This window comes from Notolepis coatsorum, assembly GCF_963971535.1.
Source record: "Notolepis coatsorum genome assembly, chromosome: 9".
NCBI classification, from domain to species: Eukaryota; Metazoa; Chordata; class Actinopteri; order Aulopiformes; family Paralepididae; genus Notolepis; species Notolepis coatsorum.
The window spans coordinates 6,928,889-6,952,922 of NC_140173.1; the positions used below are offsets into that span (position 1 = coordinate 6,928,889).

General features: G+C 42.0%; 1 protein-coding gene across 1 annotated transcript in view; it reads right to left on the reverse strand.

Annotated features, from left to right (window-relative positions):
- Positions 1-263: 263 nt before the first annotated feature.
- Positions 264-24,034, reverse strand: part of erlin1 (ER lipid raft associated 1) — a 43,225-nt gene continuing 19,454 nt past the window's right edge. The window contains exons 4-12 of the mRNA XM_084321715.1: positions 18,845-18,891; positions 18,671-18,732; positions 17,968-18,093; positions 17,737-17,810; positions 12,026-12,084; positions 11,846-11,937; positions 11,432-11,521; positions 4,030-4,109; positions 264-3,463 (exon numbers count right to left, since the gene is read on the reverse strand). Of these exons, the coding sequence (XP_084177841.1) occupies positions 3,305-3,463; positions 4,030-4,109; positions 11,432-11,521; positions 11,846-11,937; positions 12,026-12,084; positions 17,737-17,810; positions 17,968-18,093; positions 18,671-18,732; positions 18,845-18,891 (789 nt within the window). The 3' untranslated portion in view covers positions 264-3,304. The remainder of the gene's footprint in view (positions 3,464-4,029; positions 4,110-11,431; positions 11,522-11,845; positions 11,938-12,025; positions 12,085-17,736; positions 17,811-17,967; positions 18,094-18,670; positions 18,733-18,844; positions 18,892-24,034) is intronic.

Below are 24,034 nucleotides of genomic sequence, written 5' to 3' on the forward strand. Positions count from 1 at the left end.
GGCACAGAAAACACAACCAGTAAAGGCATTACAATATTTTTAAATACTGTATTCCAGACTTTAGTGAATAGTGGCAGTTGTGAAATTAGATTAGCAATGCAACAGCTCATATGCAGTCACTAATGCACAATACAACATGTTACTACACCTTTCAAATAATTAGATGCCTATTCTAACTCTGTTGGGAGTGGGCATTCTTGAGATTTTCAGGCACAATTGTCTTCAAAATGCTAATTCAGCTAATTCCTTTAGTTTGTCTGAAAGCACTGCCCTGGTGCCTGCCACCTCCAGTAAGGTTGTGCACAAATTGCAGCTTCTATCATTAAGATCTAGGTGTAATATTGAGAGCAGATGACAAGTTGGTACATAAGATTATGTCATAAAGCCTCTTTTCCTGATACTCAAAAAGTTACTATCTACCAATGTTAAGTTTGCTTAATAGGAGTATGACACTCACACTAACAGTCAATTTAATTAATACACCGGATGATCCCCAATAAGATTCCTCTAATGAAAACCCAGACTTGGAAACCACAGCTCCCTCTAGTAGTTAGAGCCACTGCTGCGGGTTAGTACCAATTCAGTCAGATTAGGTCAGCATGGCAAAATGCGCAAATACAAAAATTACAGTGCTGTCCAGTGATTAACCACATTAATGTTAAACTCACATTCATTTATCAACTGAATGTGATAATCATTTTTCCTTTTAGCAGCCTAAACCTATTTATCCTTGCTTAAATTTCACAGTAGATGCCGAGCGGCAGGTGCTTGTGCAGCATCTCAACCACCTCTGTGGAGGGTGCTGTTCACCTCAAAAACTAATAATCAGCCAACTTGGCCCAGCGTAGAACAAACGGAAAATAACTAAAAGCACAACTAACTACTCTAACACTACACAACAGGGACCGCGGAACACATAGGGCCAACAAGTTATAGGCCTACAGACGGGTGGCGTTTCCCCCTTTCCAAATACGGGGAGGCAGAAAACAAATCTATTTAGGGGATTGGGAGAAAATGAACTTTGGACTAAGTGGAGCAAATCTGCTCATTGTAGTGGGTTTTTCATAGCAATAGGGGCCAATAACCTACATCTGCAAATCTGAAAGACAATTATTTAGTTCAAAGTTCCAAAGTTCACAATGACCTCAGCCCTTACCTAACATAATATGTACCGTGTTTTGCATTTACACTGGTCAAAGGTTTTTGGCATGGCATTCCCTAGACACGTCAGAACAATGGAGAGCTAGTTTGCATTAAGGCCAAGAGTTCCCAGAAGTTGCCAGATTTACTCTCATTCAAAGCGTGCACATGGTTGCGTTTTGGCTCGCGAGCCGCACCGAGCTGGTAAAACAACCGGTGGCGCTTTTCTCTTTGTATAGTGAAGACATGCTTGTAGCGCAGCAATTTGGATAAGAGAACATGGCGACTTTCAAGAGACTCATGCCAGGCCAGCGCACAGAAGAAACATGGCTTTCAAGAGACTCATGCCAGGGCAGCGCACAGAAGAAACATGGCTTTCAAGAGACTCATGCCAGGGCAGTGCACAGAAGAAACATGGCTTTCAAGAGACTCATGCCAGGGCAGTGCACAGAAGAAACATGGCTACAGCTTGAAGAGATATCATTCCTTTCCATGTATGATAGCAGCATAATCAAACTCTTCTCATAATCAAAAAGGAAGAACAAAAGTTGCATGTAAATGTTGCTAGTGTATATGATCCGAATAATGATCTCTTACTCACATTTCTTCTGAAACAGGAACACGGCGCTGCCTTCTTTAATCCATGTATAGGCTAGATGTCTTAATCCTTCAATACATTTTAGCTGTCATTTATGACATCAGCCAGCTGCCTAAAATAAAGTCCCCTCAACAGAAATGAAAAACATAAAGATGTCCTCAAGTCTAACATCATTTTGACTGCACAATGCACCCGTGTTATCCACATTCATGTATTCTTTGCAAATTTACCTATTTCAACTACATGTTTTAGCGCAATTGGGGGAGGGGGCATTTTGGGGCAAAATTATTCTTGGCCATTCCCAAATCCTGTTCCGCAATACCTGCTACACAATACACATCTACAACAACTACACACCCCAGTAGCCCTAAAAAACATAAAAAAAAAAAGTAGAGACAAAGTATAGTAACATCGGTCTGAGGCAATTATGCAGGTTCTAATGGGAATTATAAAAAGGAGTCTTTAGGATTCTATAAGGGTCTAATGCCTTCACTCGTTACCTAGAGCAGGATCATAGTGCGAAACCTTCATGACCCCCATCCATCAGGCCTCGACCTAATGTCATGATGAGGCCTCGTTTACGAAACCTCTCACAAGTAGCCAATCGGTGACAGCTAGAGGCATGCGTGGCTAAGTGTCCTCTTAACAGGCGAGGCGTCTAGGAAAACACTAGTGACGTTCTACTGCTCCACTGAAGTCCTTTTATTCTCTCTGCCGCTCCCCCTCTTGCTTTTCCACCGCTGTCGTGTGCGAGCAGAAGCACCTAGTGGATGTTTACTCTTGGAATCCCCCCGCCTGAACTCCCAACAGTGACTGGCTGCTCCGGTTGAGCACGTCCGAGCAGACGAGAGTAAAGACCAGCCCGACTCTGAAGCAGTGTTTTAAGAAAGGACTCGCCGCCGCAGATCCGAGACTCTTAACCCTCCCCCCCTCCCCGTTACAATTAGTGTCACCGGTTAAGATTCCAGTTTAGCGTAAACCACAGGAAGAAACGTCTCAATCAAAAAGAAAATCACGCTCAATTTCAACACGGGTCAATCATCTTGCATACAAACAAACAAACTTAATGCAGCTCTGAAAGCAAAGCAAAACGTTGCATTGGATGCAAAGCACGGGTAAAGTACTGTGGGGTGACTAGATTAGCAGTAGAAGCCCATTTTAAGTGTTGGCCTCACTGAACCTTCCCAAGCATAGGTATTTATACTGCTTTCAAAGTTTTATTTATACTGCTTTCAAAGTTTTAATTATGGAATCATTCTCATTCCGATCACTTTGTCTTTTTCCCCCCAAAAAAGAGCAGCAGGAAAAGATTCACCTGTGCCCCTCCACCCCCATTTCCCAACCTTCTCCTCTCCCCCAACACTCCTCCCTCCTTCTCAGCCATTTAGGAGTAAGACTGAAGCATGCTCTTCACCCAACTAGCTGCGAAGCCAATCCCACCCGTAAACCATTAGTGCTCTCTCCCCCTTCTGGATGAGCCAAGCCCCTAAAAAAGGTTCCCCTGCCCCCGTGCAGAGGGGTAGAGCTCTGGGGATCTCGGTGCTCCTCTCTCTTGGCTTGGAAGTCCTACTCGGTGGGCTGGGCGGCACGGGAGCGTCCAGACTTCGGGAAGGCGTTGAGTCCCTCAACAAACATGTTGGGGATGTCTTGGCCAAAGTAGATCTTACTGTTGCCAGCTATGGCCTGGTACTTCATCAGCTCCAGATACTCTTCAGTTAATTTCACCTGGAAAGAGAGACGGGTTTGAGTTCAATCGTTCTGACCTCGTCATACAGCGACTGAAACGGTGACACGGGAGAGACTAAAGCCTAATTTATACTTGTGCAGAAACGGAGAGCGCAGAGAAGGCACGCTTCCTGAAAAATTTAACTACGTGCCAAGCTGCCGCAGAGGTAATGAGAGCAACAAAGTGTGCTCTCAGTGGAGGCTGGAAGACAAATTAACTGTATCACCACTTGTATTATCCAAGATTAGAAGAGGAGGAATGTCATTCTTAAATTATAGTCATGCATCTATACTGCTTAGCTAGCTCATTATCCTTATAACAAAGATATCTGTAAAGAAATAAACAAAGGAGCTTGGTGTTTTCGTTTTATTTAATATTGTCCTAATTAATTACCTAATAACCTCCTGACTTGTGCATGTATGAGGTGGCGCACAGAACAGACACGCGCTCAAGCGCAAGAATATACATTTGGCATACCAGCAAGTGAGTGAGAGCGGATTAGCGGAGTATACAAGAAGTCAAAGTGATGCATTGATATCGTTATTAACATGGAGGGATCTTTTACCTTGTTTGAGTCAGCAGTTTTGGCAGCAGTGTAATACTCTGCATCTGCCCGGGCCTTTTCCCTGGCCAGGAAGGCAGAGTCTGCAACAAAGAGACAGTGTTCATTAAACAACGAGACGGAGGGGCTGCACACATGGCAGTACTAACTCCTCACAGAAACATGGCAGTACTAACTCCACAGACACATGGCAGTACTAACTCCTCACAGACACATGACAGTACTAACTCCTCACAAACACATGGCAGTACTAACTCCACAGACACATGGCAGTACTAACTCCTCACAGACACATGACAGTACTAACTCCTCACAAACACATGGCAGTACTAACTCCACAGACACATGACAGTACTAACTCCTCACAGACACATGACAGTACTAACTCCTCACAGACACATGGCAGTACTAACTCCAGACACATGACAGTACTAACTCCTCACAGAAACATGGCAGTACTAACTCCAGACACATGACAGTACTAACTCCACAGACACATGACAGTACTAACTCCTCACAGACACATGGCAGTACTAACTCCTCACAGACACATGGCAGTACTAACTCCTCACAGACACATGGCAGTACTAACTCCTCACAGACACATGGCAGTACTAACTCCAGACACATGGCAGTACTAACTCCTCACAGACACATGACAGTACTAACTCCAGACACATGACAGTACTAACTCCTCACAGACACATGACAGTACTAACTCCTCACAGACACATGGCAGTACTAACTCCCCACAGACACATGGCAGTACTAACTCCAGACACATGACAGTACTAACTCCTCACAGACACATGACAGTACTAACTCCTCACAGACACATGACAGTACTAACTCCAGACACATGACAGTACTAACTCCCCACAGACACATGACAGTACTAACTCCAGACACATGACAGTACTAACTCCTCACAGACACATGGCAGTACTAACTCCTCACAGACACATGGCAGTACTAACTCCTCACAGACACATGACAGTACTAACTCCAGACACATGACAGTACTAACTCCTCACAGACACATGGCAGTACTAACTCCTCACAGACACATGACAGTACTAACTCCTCACAGACACATGACAGTACTAACTCCTCACAGACACATGACAGTACTAACTCCACACAGACACATGGCAGTACTAACTCCTCACAGACACATGGCAGTACTAACTCCTCACAGACACATGACAGTACTAACTCCAGACACATGGCAGTACTAACTCCTCACAGACACATGACAGTACTAACTCCTCACAGACACATGACAGTACTAACTCCTCACAGACACATGGCAGTACTAACTCCTCACAGACACATGGCAGTACTAACTCCTCACAGACACATGACAGTACTAACTCCAGACACATGGCAGTACTAACTCCTCACAGACACATGGCAGTACTAACTCCTCACAGACACATGACAGTACTAACTCCTCACAGATACATGACAGTACTAACTCCTCACAGACACATGGCAGTACTAACTCCTCACAGACACATGGCAGTACTAACTCCAGACACATGGCAGTACTAACTCCTCACAGACACATGACAGTACTAACTCCTCAGACACATGGCAGTACTAACTCCAGACACATGACAGTACTAACTCCTCACAGACACATGGCAGTACTAACTCCACAGACACATGGCAGTACTAACTCCTCAGACACATGACAGTACTAACTCCAGACACATGACAGTACTAACTCCTCACAGACGCATGACAGTACTAACTCCTCACAGACACATGGCAGTACTAACTCCACAGACACATGGCAGTACTAACTCCTCAGACACATGGCAGTACTAACTCCTCACAGACACATGACCGTACTAACTCCTCACAGACACATGGCAGTACTAACTCCACAGACACATGGCAGTACTAACTCCTCAGACACATGGCAGTACTAACTCCTCACAGACACATGACAGTACTAACTCCTCACAGACACATGGCAGTACTAACTCCACAGACACATGGCAGTACTAACTCCACAGACACATGGCAGTACTAACTCCTCACAGACACATGACAGTACTAACTCCAGACACATGACAGTACTAACTCCTCACAGACACATGACAGTACTAACTCCTCACAGACGCATGACAGTACTAACTCCACAGACACATGGCAGTACTAACTCCAGACACATGACAGTACTAACTCCTCACAGACACATGGCAGTACTAACTCCTCACAGACACATGACAGTACTAACTCCTCACAGACACATGGCAGTACTAACTCCTCACAGACACATGGCAGTACTAACTCCTCACAGACACATGACAGTACTAACTCCTCACAGACGCATGGCAGTACTAACTCCACAGACACATGACAGTACTAACTCCTCACAGACACATGGCAGTACTAACTCCTCACAGACACATGACAGTACTAACTCCTCACAGACACATGGCAGTACTAACTCCTCACAGACACATGACAGTACTAACTCCAGACACATGACAGTACTAACTCCTCACAGACACATGACAGTACTAACTCCTCACAGACACATGACAGTACTAACTCCAGACACATGACAGTACTAACTCCTCACAGACACATGACAGTACTAACTCCTCACAGACACATGACAGTACTAACTCCAGACACATGACAGTACTAACTCCTCACAGACACATGACAGTACTAACTCCTCACAGACACATGACAGTACTAACTCCAGACACATGACAGTACTAACTCCACAGACACATGGCAGTACTAACTCCAGACACATGACAGTACTAACTCCTCACAGACACATGACAGTACTAACTCCACAGACACATGACAGTACTAACTCCTCACAGACACATGACAGTACTAACTCCAGACACATGACAGTACTAACTCCACAGACACATGGCAGTACTAACTCCAGACACATGACAGTACTAACTCCTCACAGACACATGACAGTACTAACTCCAGACACATGACAGTACTAACTCCTCACAGACACATGGCAGTACTAACTCCTCACAGACACATGGCAGTACTAACTCCTCACAGACACATGACAGTACTAACTCCTCACAGACACATGACAGTACTAACTCCTCACAGACACATGGCAGTACTAACTCCAGACACATGGCAGTACTAACTCCTCACAGACACATGGCAGTACTAACTCCAGACACATGGCAGTACTAACTCCTCACAGACACATGACAGTACTAACTCCTCACAGACACATGACAGTACTAACTCCTCACAGAAACATGGCAGTACTAACTCCAGACACATGGCAGTACTAACTCCTCACAGACACATGGCAGTACTAACTCCAGACACATGACAGTACTAACTCCTCACAGACACATGACAGTACTAACTCCAGACACATGACAGTACTAACTCCTCACAGACACATGACAGTACTAACTCCACAGACACATGGCAGTACTAACTCCTCACAGACACATGACAGTACTAACTCCTCACAGACACATGGCAGTACTAACTCCTCACAGACACATGACAGTACTAACTCCAGACACATGACAGTACTAACTCCTCACAGACACATGGCAGTACTAACTCCTCACAGACACATGGCAGTACTAACTCCTCACAGACACATGACAGTACTAACTCCTCAGACACATGACAGTACTAACTCCTCACAGACACATGACAGTACTAACTCCTCACAGACACATGACAGTACTAACTCCTCACAGACACATGGCAGTACTAACTCCTCACAGACACATGACAGTACTAACTCCTCACAGACACATGACAGTACTAACTCCACACAGACACATGACAGTACTAACTCCAGACACATGACAGTACTAACTCCTCACAGACACATGACAGTACTAACTCCTCACAGACACATGACAGTACTAACTCCTCACAGACACATGACAGTACTAACTCCAGACACATGGCAGTACTAACTCCTCACAGACACATGACAGTACTAACTCCTCACAGACACATGACAGTACTAACTCCACACAGACACATGACAGTACTAACTCCAGACGCATGGCAGTACTAACTCCTCACAGACACATGACAGTACTAACTCCAGACACATGGCAGTACTAACTCCAGACACATGACAGTACTAACTCCAGACACATGGCAGTACTAACTCCAGACGCATGGCAGTACTAACTCCAGACACATGGCAGTACTAACTCCTCACAGACACATGACAGTACTAACTCCTCACAGACACATGACAGTACTAACTCCTCACAGACACATGGCAGTACTAACTCCTCACAGACACATGACAGTACTAACTCCTCACAGACACATGGCAGTACTAACTCCTCACAGACACATGACAGTACTAACTCCTCACAGACACATGGCAGTACTAACTCCTCACAGACACATGACAGTACCAACTCCTCACAGACACATGACAGTACTAACTCCTCACAGACACATGACAGTACTAACTCCTCACAGACACATGACAGTACTAACTCCAGACACATGACAGTACTAACTCCTCACAGACACATGGCAGTACTAACTCCTCACAGACACATGACAGTACTAACTCCTCACAGACACATGGCAGTACTAACTCCTCACAAACACATGACAGTACTAACTCCACACAGACAGATGACAGTACTAACTCCCCTCACAGACACATGACAGTACTAACTCCACACAGACACATGACAGTACTAACTCCAGACGCATGGCAGTACTAACTCCAGACACATGACAGTACTAACTCCTCACAGACACATGACAGTACTAACTCCAGACGCATGGCAGTACTAACTCCAGACACATGACAGTACTAACTCCTCACAGACACATGGCAGTACTAACTCCTCACAGACACATGACAGTACTAACTCCTCACAGACACATGACAGTACTAACTCCTCACAGACACATGGCAGTACTAACTCCTCACAGACACATGACAGTACTAACTCCTCACAGACACATGGCAGTACTAACTCCTCACAAACACATGACAGTACTAACTCCAGACACATGGCAGTACTAACTCCTCACAGACACATGACAGTACTAACTCCTCACAGACACATGGCAGTACTAACTCCTCACAGACACATGACAGTACTAACTCCTCACAGACACATGACAGTACTAACTCCTCACAGACACATGACAGTACTAACTCCTCACAGACACATGACAGTACTAACTCCAGACACATGACAGTACTAACTCCACAGACGCATGACAGTACTAACTCCTCACAGAAACATGGCAGTACTAACTCCAGACACATGACAGTACTAACTCCTCACAGACACATGACAGTACTAACTCCTCACAGACACATGACAGTACTAACTCCAGACACATGGCAGTACTAACTCCAGACACATGACAGTACTAACTCCTCACAGACACATGACAGTACTAACTCCTCACAGACACATGACAGTACTAACTCCTCACAGACACATGGCAGTACTAACTCCTCACAGACACATGACAGTACTAACTCCAGACACATGGCAGTACTAACTCCTCACAGACACATGGCAGTACTAACTCCTCACAGACACATGGCAGTACTAACTCCAGACACATGACAGTACTAACTCCTCACAGACACATGGCAGTACTAACTCCTCACAGACACATGGCAGTACTAACTCGACAGACACATGACAGTACTAACTCCTCACAGACACATGACAGTACTAACTCGACAGACACATGGCAGTACTAACTCCTCACAGACACATGACAGTACTAACTCGACAGACACATGGCAGTACTAACTCCTCACAGACACATGACAGTACTAACTCCTCACAGACACATGACAGTACTAACTCGACAGACACATGGCAGTACTAACTCCTCACAGACACATGACAGTACTAACTCCTCACAGACACATGACAGTACTAACTCCAGACACATGACAGTACTAACTCCTCACAGACACATGACAGTACTAACTCCAGACACATGACAGTACTAACTCCTCAGACACATGACAGTACTAACTCCTCACAGACACATGACAGTACTAACTCCAGACACATGACAGTACCAACTCCTCACAGACACATGACAGTACTAACTCCAGACACATGACAGTACTAACTCCTCACAGACACATGACAGTACTAACTCCAGACACATGACAGTACTAACTCCTCACAGACACATGACAGTACTAACTCCTCACAGACACATGACAGTACTAACTCCTCACAGACACATGGCAGTACTAACTCCTCACAGACACATGGCAGTACTAACTCCTCACAGACACATGGCAGTACTAACTCCTCACAGACACATGGCAGTACTAACTCCTCACAGACACATGGCAGTACTAACTCCTCACAGACACATGACAGTACTAACTCCAGACACATGACAGTACTAACTCCTCACAGACACATGACAGTACTAACTCCTCACAGACACATGACAGTACTAACTCCACACAGACACATGACAGTACTAACTCCAGACACATGACAGTACTAACTCCTCACAGACACATGGCAGTACTAACTCCAGACACATGACAGTACTAACTCCTCACAGACACATGGCAGTACTAACTCCTCACAGACACATGGCAGTACTAACTCCAGACACATGGCAGTACTAACTCCACAGAAACATGGCAGTACTAACTCCTCACAGACACATGACAGTACTAACTCCACAGACACATGGCAGTACTAACTCCACAGACACATGACAGTACTAACTCCAGACACATGACAGTACTAACTCCTCACAGACACATGGCAGTACTAACTCCAGACACATGGCAGTACTAACTCCACAGAAACATGGCAGTACTAACTCCTCACAGACACATGACAGTACTAACTCCTCACAGACACATGGCAGTACTAACTCCAGACACATGGCAGTACTAACTCCACAGACACATGGCAGTACTAACTCCTCACAGACACATGGCAGTACTAACTCCTCACAGACACATGACAGTACTAACTCCAGACACATGACAGTACTAACTCCTCACAGACACATGGCAGTACTAACTCCAGACACATGGCAGTACTAACTCCACAGAAACATGGCAGTACTAACTCCTCACAGACACATGACAGTACTAACTCCACAGACACATGGCAGTACTAACTCCACAGACACATGACAGTACTAACTCCAGACACATGACAGTACTAACTCCTCACAGACACATGGCAGTACTAACTCCACAGAAACATGGCAGTACTAACTCCAGACACATGACAGTACTAACTCCTCAGACATATGGACACATAGCAGTACTAACTCCTCAGACAGACAGAGGGTTGGACACATGGCAGTACTCCTCAGACAGACAAAATATCTCACGGATACAGAACAGAAACCAACCAACAAAGAGACTGACCTTCTATTTCAGAGATCTTTTTCTCAGTCTCTTTCTCCATCACCTTCCGCTGGAAATGAATCTCTGCCACCTGCGCCATCTTCTGGGCCTCTAGAGGGAGACAAGGAAGTAAGAGAAGCAGGTGCGTAAGAAACAAGAGATGCACCAGTACCACTGTTTCACTGCCCATCCCAAGCTGGAAGCTTTGAGGGGGAATTCCACTCTGGGTCTCTCTTGTATTTGTAGAAAGGTTGCGTTACCACAGAGTAAAACGAGCTCACAGCCCGCTCTATACACATAGTCAGGCCGGAGCAACAGCCCTAGAATAAGTGTTCGAGCTTCCAGATTTACAAAGGACTATGTGGCGAGAAATATGCATTAATATTTTGGAGAGGATTAGAAAAACTCATGTTACTGTAAGATGTCATTACTTACCAATGATGGCCTTCTTCCTTTCAGTTTCAGCCTCCTTTTCCACCACTTTCTGTGTCTGAGCCATTATTAGGAGGCGGGTCTTCTCCGATTCCCTAAACATAAAGAGGACAGTAAAAGAGGATGCTTCTCGGCTTCCTCCTACACAAACACGTGTCGACATCGCGCTGGTCATAGACTTACATGAGTTCAAAGTTCCTCCTGATAGACTCTGGGATCTTTGGCTTCGTAACGCGGACCGCCTTAATTAAGAATAAAAAGAGATAGAGTTCAAACTGCTGGTATTTGGCAGGTGATCAGACATGGTGTCACAACAGCGTGGAATTGATAGGAATCTGTATCAACTGGTATAAATAATCTCAGATCGAAAATATATCACTGTACCTTTAGGGCTTATACACCATCCAAAACATTTTCCAACAGATAAGTGATGTTCAAAGTCTTACGCACGATGCACAGGTGTGGGGAACTAAACTTCACCAGCCAGGGGCTGTCCATGGCTAAAGAAATCCTGAGTTGACTAATGGTCAAGGACTTCATCACCTAATTGATTTGTTGATTCCATCGACAAATCTGTGAAAATGTATGTTTCACCATGTGCAACAATGCAAAAGCACATCTTTAAATGTCACACACACCAGAGCTGATAATTTCTCAGGGTGGATAAAAGCAGGGAGGCAGAACCTCCAGCCCACAACAACATCCCTGCAGCAGCTTGCTACTTAGCTCCACAAGTGGTTAGGTCAGGGGTCAGCAACCTTTACTATCAAAAGAGCCACTTTTCCCCCGTCCCACAACATTAAATGCTCAGGGAGCCGCACAACCTATTTACCCTTAAAATGAAGATAACAGTGTTTATTACATGGCGTTTTCACATTCGCCGAAAATGCTTGCTTGTGATTGGTCAATAGCGCGCGTCAGAGGTCAGTTATCAGACAATAATGACCGCTGTGGGACAATAATGACCGCTGTGCGCAGCTGATCGCAATCAAGCCCACTGACAAACACTGTTTCAGTGCAGCCAATCAGACACACCTGCCGGGCTGCACGCGATAATAATAATCACTTTATTTGGGCCGACAGAGCCACAGAACAACTGCGATTTGTCAAATGAATTAGGTATATTGTTAGTAAGTTAGCCATGTAATAAGCGGGATAATGTATAGCTTTACTCTGTCATAATCGCAAAATAATTGACCTTCACTGACGTTTAAAACACCTCGCCGAGGCGGCTCGGTATTTTAAACTACGTGTCGGTCAATTATTTTGCGACAATGACCTCGTAGCTATACATTATCCCTTACATAACGTTTTATATATCCCCAAGCATACCCCACATTTAGCATAAAACGCCTGACAATTGCATACCCAAAGTAATTTGTGATTTATTATACTTTATACTTATAGCACACAGTTTGTTGCATTAAGGATTATAAAGCAACAATTCTTTTTGACTTTTTATTGCTGTTTTTACCTGTTATAACAAAGGAAAACCTCAAACTCTTATGGAGAAAAAATACTGGCTGTGTAGACCTATTTTTTAATAAAACACAGAAGAGGAGACAAAAGACTGGTGTCTGTAGACCGACTTTGAAATAAAACCCTGAACTATTCAGGTATATTTGAGTCCTTCCCTTATTTGTGAAACATTTATAAAATAAAAAGCAGTCCACTTTGAAAAAAGACTACCATGTGTAGACCTACTTTGAAATAAAACACAGAAAAGGAGAAAAAACACTGGCATCTGTAGACTTACCGTACTTTTCGGACTATAAGCCGCGGCTTTTCCCCCCATTTTTCGACCCTGCGGCTTATATAACGGTGCGGCTTATATGTGAATCGACGTGACCAAACCCCAAAATGTTAAAATCTAAATATTGCTTTTTTGATGCATTGAAATGTTATTTATCTGTTCCCTTATTTGCTAAACTTAATATAACTTGTAAATGAGTTAATTCTTGTTATTTGTCCAACAGTATTGTGTCCCAATGCTAATTACATATGGTAATTAAAAATTAAAACACCTGCGGCTTATAGTCCAGTGCGGCTTATATATGTACACATCATTCAATTTAGCTGCTGCGGCTTATAGTCCGGTGCGGCTTATAGTGCGAAAAGTACGGTACTTTGAAATAAAACCCTGAACTATGCAGCTCTATTAGAGTCCTTCCCTTATTTGTGGAAAATCTATAAAATAAGTAAATTTCTCATTGTTCGCAAATTTCGCACCACATATCAGGCATACAGGTAAGCCTTTTGTTGACTAAATATCTTAGTTGATGAAATATTTTTTCATTTCAGTGTCATTTTTGCTTGTTTCACATCCTCAAAAAAAAAAAACCAACCCCTGTCCACCATATTTTTTGATGCCAAGATCCTCGATAACCCGGCAATGCCCCCAACTCACTCACCGTTCACCGACTCACACTTCCAGTTCAATCTATGCAAGAATGCTTTGCATCTATGACACTGTGTATCCTCGCTTTATTAACCTCTTAAGCCCTATATATTTTTTTGCCTAAAATGACACCCAAAATGGAAGATTGTCCTCATTTGCATGACAGCTATGGACCTCAGGGAATGTATTCCCAGTGTCAGAAATATTGTGTCCGTTACTATGCTTGAGTAAATTGTGATGAAACAAATATAAATTATAAATAATTTTGTTTCCATCTTTGACAGTGAATAACACCATGCTAACATTGACAAGACGCCACTGAGCTCATTCAGCACCTTCTTGAGATAAAGTGTAGAAATAATTTAAGCAAATGAATAAAGGGAAGATGATTTACAGGTTTTTTTGTAGATACAGTAATGCATTTTGCCATCCGGACACATGCTATTTGAAATCAGGCCTATAAATAACCTTATTATGGCCAAGTCATACATCTTTGGATCAGGCCAAATCTCCTCTTTTACTGTAAGTACAGTTACTTTTGTATAATGTCCATAGCTCCGCCATTTTTCACCAGACGGACACGTTTTTTCCCTAGACGTTCACAGAAAGGTAAAGAAACAATATACATTGTATTTTATGGCAATAACGTTCAGGTTTGTTCGACCCGTATGATATCAGGAAAATAACATCAATATTTTTCAGCCACGTCAGCAGCTTTGACAGCGGCTGGTGTGAGCTGGGTAGTGTAGTTTTGTGAAATTTCGACGTCCATGGAAAGTCCTGGATCTCCTCTTTTTTACAACTACAACGATTTCATGACGCCGTCATTTCCTCGCGTCTAAATCATCCGGTTTCCGATGCAATGCGCAGAGATTTGAATAAATTCTTATTTAGCTAATAACACTTAACTCATTCTGCACCAATCACGAAAAAAGTCAGGTTATCTCGCCAGCGGTTGAGCGCCAAACCAGAGAAAAGTCGGGATTTTGATCCTTTGATCTTTTTCCTCTGATCCCCGTTCTAAAATCATCCGGATCATTCTAGGCGTCCCTGGCTCGTTTGTATACGTTGGAATTGCAAAGCCGAATATGAAAACAATGTTTATGTAACGATCACAGTGGCTTACTTTACCGGTCATAAATGAGGCTTTTTCTAACGGAAAAAGGGGGGGGGGTAAGACAATCGGAGTATTTGGGGTTTCAGGGAATCAACCCGAGCGATTCGGGCTTATTGCACATAACGCGTTTATGGAAAAAGACTGGATTATCTTGGAAATGTGCAATGTTTAGCGTGTAATAAACTACAAACTACAGTGTGTAGAAACAAACTCTTTTTTCCATGTTGGACTACAAGTAGTGTCTGTCAAATGAGCCACACCACAGCTATAATACAGAACACACACAGCTCCGCAAACATCGTGAAACACCGGGGAAATGACCATTTTAAGCTGGCCTTCTAACGGCAGAGATGGGGATATAGCGTGGCGCTGAAAGTGTTAAAATCATTGGTAAAAAAAACAGTGCTGAAAATATACACTTTGAATGCTGTTTTGATAGGGTTAGGGTCTTCACTCTTGGCTACATTTGAAAAAGAAATGAAACATTAATTAATATAGGGATGCACAGATATGAAAATTTGCCACCGATACCGATTGTTCAACTAACACAATCGGCCGATACCGATATTTGTGGCAAAAAAATATATATTTTTTTTAAACTACTGTATATTTGTATGTCTCTAAATGTTTTGATGAATTGAAAATGGAGGACCCTTATGTAAAAAAGCCGAAAGTCTTTTTCTGGTATTCATCCTCTAGTCCACTGAGCTGTACTGTACCCATTCTGCAATCTGTTAATAAAGTTATCAATCAGACAAAAGTATAGAAAAGCTTTTATTATAACCATATAACAAAAAATTATATTATTGTTTATGAAAATGTTTTAGCCCTATGCTCGACTATTATTTTAGGCATGGCAACAAATAAAACAACAATATGAATAAATAAAATATTAAATAAATAAATGGGCTACACGTCTCTCTTTTTGTGTTACAAATTGTGCTCACCGATATGAACATATGCCTCTTTACTTACTTACAAAAAGGAAACATCAAGAAATATGTTTATGGTATTAATTCCACCATGCCATGCGTTTTTATTTTATAATGCTCATGAGTCATGATTATTGCTGAAGTCTGAGTCATACAATACTCACTGGCTTTCATAACAGACCAACTTGTCTTGCTCAAGACTTGTTTATTAGTTTTAGTAAGAGAGCACTATCTCTCTCAACCAAAGCAATGCAGGTAGACGGCAACAGAACAATTTTGATTGACAGTCGATTCTGCCAATTACGTCACACCGCTTGCACCCGCCTCTGCTGTTCTTACCACCAATCGGCAAACGCTTATTCGTTTTTTACTTCAGAGACGTCCGCCATTGATTTTCTCGAGAGATCAACAACAAAGCTAATACCGCTAGCTCCCCGCCGGCCACGAGTAAACTACCAGCGCTCCGCAGGAGTACTAAACGAGGCATAATGATTTTACTGCAACGAATGTTATAATAAAAGCTTTTCTATACATTTGTCTGATTGAAAACTTTATTAACAGATTGCAGAATGGGTACAATTCAGTACAGGCTCTCTGAGCAAAGGAAGGAAGTGAGAGATATGAATGAGTAATGCTTGCTATGGTCGAGTAAATACGCTGATGTTATTGAACGTGTAACTATATAACGTTAATGCCACAAAACGAATGCCTTTGTTAATCATAAGTAGTAACTTTGATGCAGTAGCTTGACTGAAACTTTTCAAAGTTTGAACATGTGGACCAGATTTACACGACACAAATTGACGGATATTTATCGGCCACTGCCATCGGCACATCTGAGCTTATAGGCCGATGGCAGTCAACAAGGCACTTATCGGCCGATATATCGGTGCACCCCTAATTAATACGGACAGTATTGATCTATTTATGACGCGAAATAAATCTTGTACGATCGGTACGATTTACATTGGTTTATTATAACTAGGGATGTTCGATATTGGCTTTTTTACCGATATACCGATATTGTCAAACTCTTAATTTCTGATACCGATATCAATCGATACCGATATATGCATACTTTTGACAATAAATAAAATAAGAATTTGTTCTTACTTGCTTGCCTGGGTAAATAAATGTAAAAAAAGATATTTTCCAATATTACATTTTAATGCCAATATCGGCCGATAATATCGGTAGGCCGATAATATCGGACACCCCCAATTATAACTGTATATAACAGTATACCTGTGCAATCATGTATTAAGAATAAACTCTTACTGGCAAACCTGTGTTTTCCCTGGGAACAAAATATATGAGCAGTACAATAATAATAATAATAATCTTTAAGTGTATAATACACTTTTTTGTCAGTGCAGAATTTGAGTAACAGAGAATTAGAAACATAGCAATGGGGTGCATACATGTGTGTGTGCGTGTATGTATGTACCTGTATCGTAAGGCCGGGGGCCATGACATTGAGGTCCTTCTGCAAGGCAATCTTTAGATTCTCATCTATGATGTCTATGAGACACAAAAAATTAAACACAGGCAATTATGAATAAACGCTTAGGACTTGGCTGGCAAACAACTGTGACCCAGACAGAAGCCTCCAGACAGAAAACGTGAAATACAAAAGAAGGCATTGTGTTATGCTCAGGTATGTACTACTACTACTCACCAAACAAGTCTATGTACACCTCCTGTAGCGTGTGTACACTGCAGAACTGGTTGAGTTCGTGGTGGATCTTGTTGAAGATTAGCGTCTTATCATAGTCTGCAGTGTAGTTCTTCACTATGTCTATCACTGCAGCGACAGAAGGAACAAGAGGATGTTAAAAGGTGCTGTAAGTGGTATTTTTCTGTTAAAATAAGTGTTAAATAGCTCTACATTCCGACAGCCATCAATGATAGTGTTTGGTCAGTAACATGGGTTTCCCAGTCCCTCCAATCTGCAGTAAACACAAAATACATTTTCTTGTATCCCTTCCCACTTTATCCAATTAGGAGAAAGAACTATAGATATATTTTCTTACTTATTTCAAGAAATCTTGCCAAGCCACATTTGCTTACTGCACTGGCAGATTATTTTATCTTGTTTCAGGCACATATTTGGTTCAAACTCATTTCTTACTTTTACAGTGTAAAATTCTATCTGTAAAATTGTGCTTCCCACATGCAATCATGCAGAAGAGCCTTGTCAAATGCAATGCTTACCAGAGATATCCTTGTCATTTTTCAGTATATAACTGACTTAACGTCTAATCGACTAAGAAATTCTTGGTCAACCAAATCAACCATTTAACCGACTCATCAATAAAGAGGAGTCAGCCCTACACTGAAGTGTCTGGGAGTTACAGGTTGACCAATTGCTTCTACTGTACCTGCTGAAGGGACCAGCATGTTGACCACCTCAATCCTGTCAAAATAGATCATGACACCACCACTGTGGAAGGGGGGGGGGGAACTTGTTAAAAATACAACTGTGGATTTGTTATCAAATTAGTCCATATCTCATCAACCAGGCACACTCCCATGCATAATAATCTCACTCTTACCTGGTCCCACAAGGCACATTCTTAATCTCATCTGTCTGGAGTGTCGTCTGAAACAGACAGATTCAGAAAGGTGATTAGAAGGGGATGAAGATATTGGGTCTCATTCTCCAACGGACTTATGACAAAAAGGGCTTTCTCTTAGGGCCATTTGAGACCTTTTCGGGCAAGACATGAATATAGACAATATAATATTAATTACATATGTTTTATTGGGACGGTTGGTGAATCCCAAAATCGGCCCGAAAGGGTCTCAAATGGCCCTAAGAGAAAGCCCTTTTTGTCGTAAGTGCTTGGTGAATGAGACCCATTGCCTCTAACTGACCCATCTCAAACCGTGCCCTCTTTTCTTGATCCTCCGATAACAACTGTTGCTTCTCTTGGACAAACAAAGTACTGGTTTTGTGTGTCTCCATTTTGGTTCCAGTGCATGCTGTAGTACCAAAATCAGTCTCATAAGGCAATCGACAGGCAACAAATAGGGCTTTAATTCTATCTATATATTGTATTAAGGCGAGACACTACAGGTGAATAGGGTAAAAAATTAACTAATAGATATCACAATGAAACTTCCCCAGTCGATTACTTATATTAAGACCAGACTTTTTTGTATTACAAGTTCTGAAATTGTATGTTTAAATATGCAAATGAGGCATGATCTACTTAAATATGCACTAATTTGCATATAATTCCATATAATTGGATAAAGCCATTTTCAAAATTATAGTTTCATTTTATTGACATTAGAGCCAAAGGTTATTACAGAGGGGATTTTGGATATCTCTTTTTATCACTCCTAAATCAGAAAATACTCCATTCAGTCCATTTTTATGGTCAAATTGCATATTTCGCCATGTTTTTAGGAATAAAATGTGATATAAATCAGGGTATGAATGCAATATCAACAAACCCTTCTGTAAATACCTTCAGAACATAGATATGAATAGAACTGGAAGGTTTGGTGTATGTGAATGCTACTGAAGTGGAGATTTCTGGCTCAGAGTATGAGGAAAAACTCAAAACTAATTTTTGGGAAAACGCCTTCAAAGTTCTGTATTGTAAAATGCCATACTTTTTTTTTTTTAAACAGATATTTACAAACACAATACCTAATCAAACCATTAGGAATAGACAACCTAAACGCATGCCTGATAACTGAATAATAATAATTATTATGTTATTGAACTGAACAGAACTACACACAGGCTACAAACAGTATAGTACAGTGTAGTACCCCCTAATAGGCAAAAAATATTTGAATAGATATCACTATGAAACTTTCCCAGTTTGTACATATAAACTAAGAAAAAATATATTGCAAGTTCTGAATTTTATGTTTATATATGCAAATGAGGCACTTCTCCATTAAATATGTGCACATTTATGGATGCAATAAGGAAAAATGAAGTCAAATAAACAACTAAATGTGTGTTATTGACGTTTTATTGTCACTAGTTTCATAGAAGACATGTTTAGGAAGCAAAATATAACAAAATCTCAAAAACAAAAAAAAAGTATATTTGCCTATTCACCTGGGGTGTCTCGCCTTAACTCTTTCAATGCCATGCCTGGTTTTCCGTTTTACCGCTTGAATGCCACCATCCGCCCCAATGTTAACGTTAATATCGCCTAATCTATGTTTTAAATTATGGCTATGTGTCTAATCTGCCCATCACATTATCAAATACTATTTTCCAGTCAGTGCTGTGAAGGCATTCTTTTTTTATCGCGTCGTTTCCGTTTCAGAGCAGTTAGAAAAGCCCCCGTTTTGATATAAAAAACAGCTCATTCTGGAGCATTCTATGAAAATCGTCTTTTAGTGGAATATTCCACAACGTTGATATTCGTCGGCCTTTTTATGAATCGTTTTCAAATAAACGCTAGATGATCAATATTATACGTGCACGCACGCACATTACGGCCGCGCACTGATAATCGCCCCGTTGATTTCCTCTCGGACTTTTACAATGAAACCAGAAGACATTTCACAAAACAGCTTATAACTTCATCAAACTTACTCCGATTATCCTACCACTGATAACACAGAGTCCTTACCTGACATCAGATGGTATCCAACTGGTATATTCCAATTCCTGATCGCGTGTAGCTTTATGCCAAGCAAGCAGTGCAAAAATTTACCGTAGTGGAATGCAGTAATGCGCCTTTCATTTTCCGCCGCCCAGCGCCCAGGTCGCGCGGAAATAGGCTGTCTATTGCCATTCTCTTTGACAAACTCTAACCTTAACCAGCTCCTTAACAACGCCTAAACTTAACCGTTCTAACCTTAACCAACTCCGAAACAATGCCTAACCTTAACCATAGAAATTATATTGCCATTCTCTTTGACAAACTCTAACCTTAACCAGCTCCTTAACAGCGCCTAAACTTAACCGTTCTAACCTTAACCAACTCCGAAACAATGCCTAACCTTAATCGGCGAAAGAATACACGTTAAAAAAAAATCACGTTAAAAAATATTTTCGATGGGATTCGAACTCGCCAGCAAACAAGCCATAGGATCCACAGCCATGTGTCCTTGCCAATTGAGCTATTTGCTAGATACTGAATAAGGGGCGGTGACTTATATATATTGAGCTCCGCTCGTGTCGCATGCGCGGGCACCTCGCGCGAGCACGCCGGCGCACGCACGCACCTGAGCGAGCACGCCGCCGCCGGTGCACGCACGGTAGCATTTGTCTGAAAAGAAGGGCGCTTTACCGCACTGGCGTGCGGTGACGAATGCGGAAGCATTTTTGCACTGCTTGCTTGGCATTAACGTACAGGCTTCCTGATCACCATTCGAAAAAATCGATAAGTGTATGGATCCAACGCGACACAGTAGATCTCTATGATCCGCGGGGATCTGAGGCTCCAGAATGAACTGTGGTAACCCCGGCTGGATCAGTGAACTGGAAAATGTGGAGTACCGGATTTTTTTCCCCATTCATTTTCATTGAGTCCATTCCAAAATCACTTATGTCATCTGGGAGACGACAGGGGGCGCTTTTTTCCACAGTGATCGTCGGCGCCCCTCGGCTATACTCGGGTGATGCAATAATTTTTCAGATCGCAAAAAAAGAAAAAAAAAAAAAATCCGAGAAATCTCGTGAGTGGCTAGCAACCACCTATAAAAAAAACACGAGAAATCTCGTGAGTGGCACTGAAAGAGTTAAAAGAAATGCACACCGAGCCGCTAGAGGTCGGCAAAGTGGCGCGTCGCAAATCGTCCTCAAGAGGGCCCACATGTGCCCTTGGATGTTAACACTTTCAGTGCCAGCTATTAAAGGGGACCCGCTGTAGCAATGCCAACACTTTAAAAGATAGGAGTGCGTCACCTTGTTTGTAGAGCTAAATCTACCGTACTTTTCGCACTATAAGCCGCACCTGACTATAAGCCGCAGCAGCTAAATTGAATGATGTGTACATATATAAGCCGCACTGGACTATAAGCCGCAGGTGTTTTAATGTTTAATTACCATATGTAAGGGTTCGTGCACAGAGGGGATTGTCAAGAAAGAGATGGCTGTTTGAGGAAGCTCCCATTTATTAACATTTCAACAAACAAGTTGCATATTTGCATAACAAGTGTTACCCATTTAGTGCAATAGTATACTAAAAAAAGCAATATTTAGATTTAAAAAATTTCGGGTTTGGTCCACATATAAGCCGCACCGTTATATAAGCCGCAGGGTCGAAAAATGGGGGGAAAAGCTGCGGCTTATAGTCCGAAAAGTACGGTATATTCTATATTATAGCCATGGATACAATACTATGGTCATTTATTTGACAGTGACTTTCTTCCGGTCAAGATGCAAAAAAGAGATCATTTTTCCATGCATACATTCGTGCGTTATCCCGTGGTGAATATAAGTAATTTCAGAGTGGTCTGGGGTAATTCCCGAAAGGCTGAGTAATAGCCTTATTACCGTAATTTTCGTACTATAAGCCGCACCTGAATATAAGCCGCAGTAGCTAAATTGAATGATGTGTACATATATAAGCCGCACTGGACTATAAGCCGCAGGTGTTTTAATGTTAATTACCATATGTAATTAGCATTGGGACACAACTGTCGGACAAATAACAAGAATTTACAAGTTGTATGAAGTTTAGCAAATAAGGGAACAGATAAATAACATTTCAATGCAGTCAAAAGCTATATTTTGATTTTTACATTTTCGGGTTTGGTCACGTCGAGTCACATATAAGCCACACCGTTATATAAGCCGCAGGGTCGAAAAATGAGGGAAAAGGCGCGGCTTATAATCCGAAAATTACGGTATGTCATTATAAGCGTAGGTGTTTCTTGCATGGACACGCTACTATTCCCAAATCAAATCTATATAGTAGGTATTATGTTTAATCATTAATGCATGAAAGGGGGGGGGGGGGTCGTTTCTGATTACCAGTAACCGCATTCGTATTGAACACAAAAAACACTTATCAGCCCGATCGGTATAAAAGCATTGCATGATCAAGCTAAAATTGACGTCAGATAGTCCTTACCTGTGATCGGGAGTATTCCAAAAATTATATTCCAATTGTTTGATGGCCATCTGATATTTTCATTTTTACCGTTTTATAAGATTTACAGAAAATAAGAATTTATAGAAAAATTCGAATTATATCTCTTTTATCGTAAAGCGGAGAGGAAATTACAAAATCCAGATTTAACACTGCCATTGGAAAAAGGACCCCTTTCCCCATCCATAGATGTATGATTTGGCCATAATAAGGTCAAGTTCAAATATGAATTTATAATTCAAATGGATATAATTTATTACTGTATCTACAAATCCTTCTGTTTAATCATGTGACGTACGTGGGTTGGTCATTATCATTATTACTGTATTTGGAAGACCATGTGAACATCAGATTAGAATCGTTTGTATGTGTGTGTGTGTGTGAACATGAGAGCTAATGATATCTCTTCTTCTCTTCCTGTCAGGTGCTGCCCGTCCCTATACTGAAGGGTGCTGATTGCCTAATGAGGGACAGCTGATGGCAATCACATCAAGAGGGACGGGTGCACAAGTAGCTGACAGCACACACACGTCGGGGCGCGTCATTGTGTCATTTTCCAGTGACCTCAGTGTATGAGGTTGCCTTTGTTTGCCACTGCGTGGGGATATATATATATATGTATGTTCATATAGTATGGATATGCAGTTAGCCCTATTGCCATAGACCTGA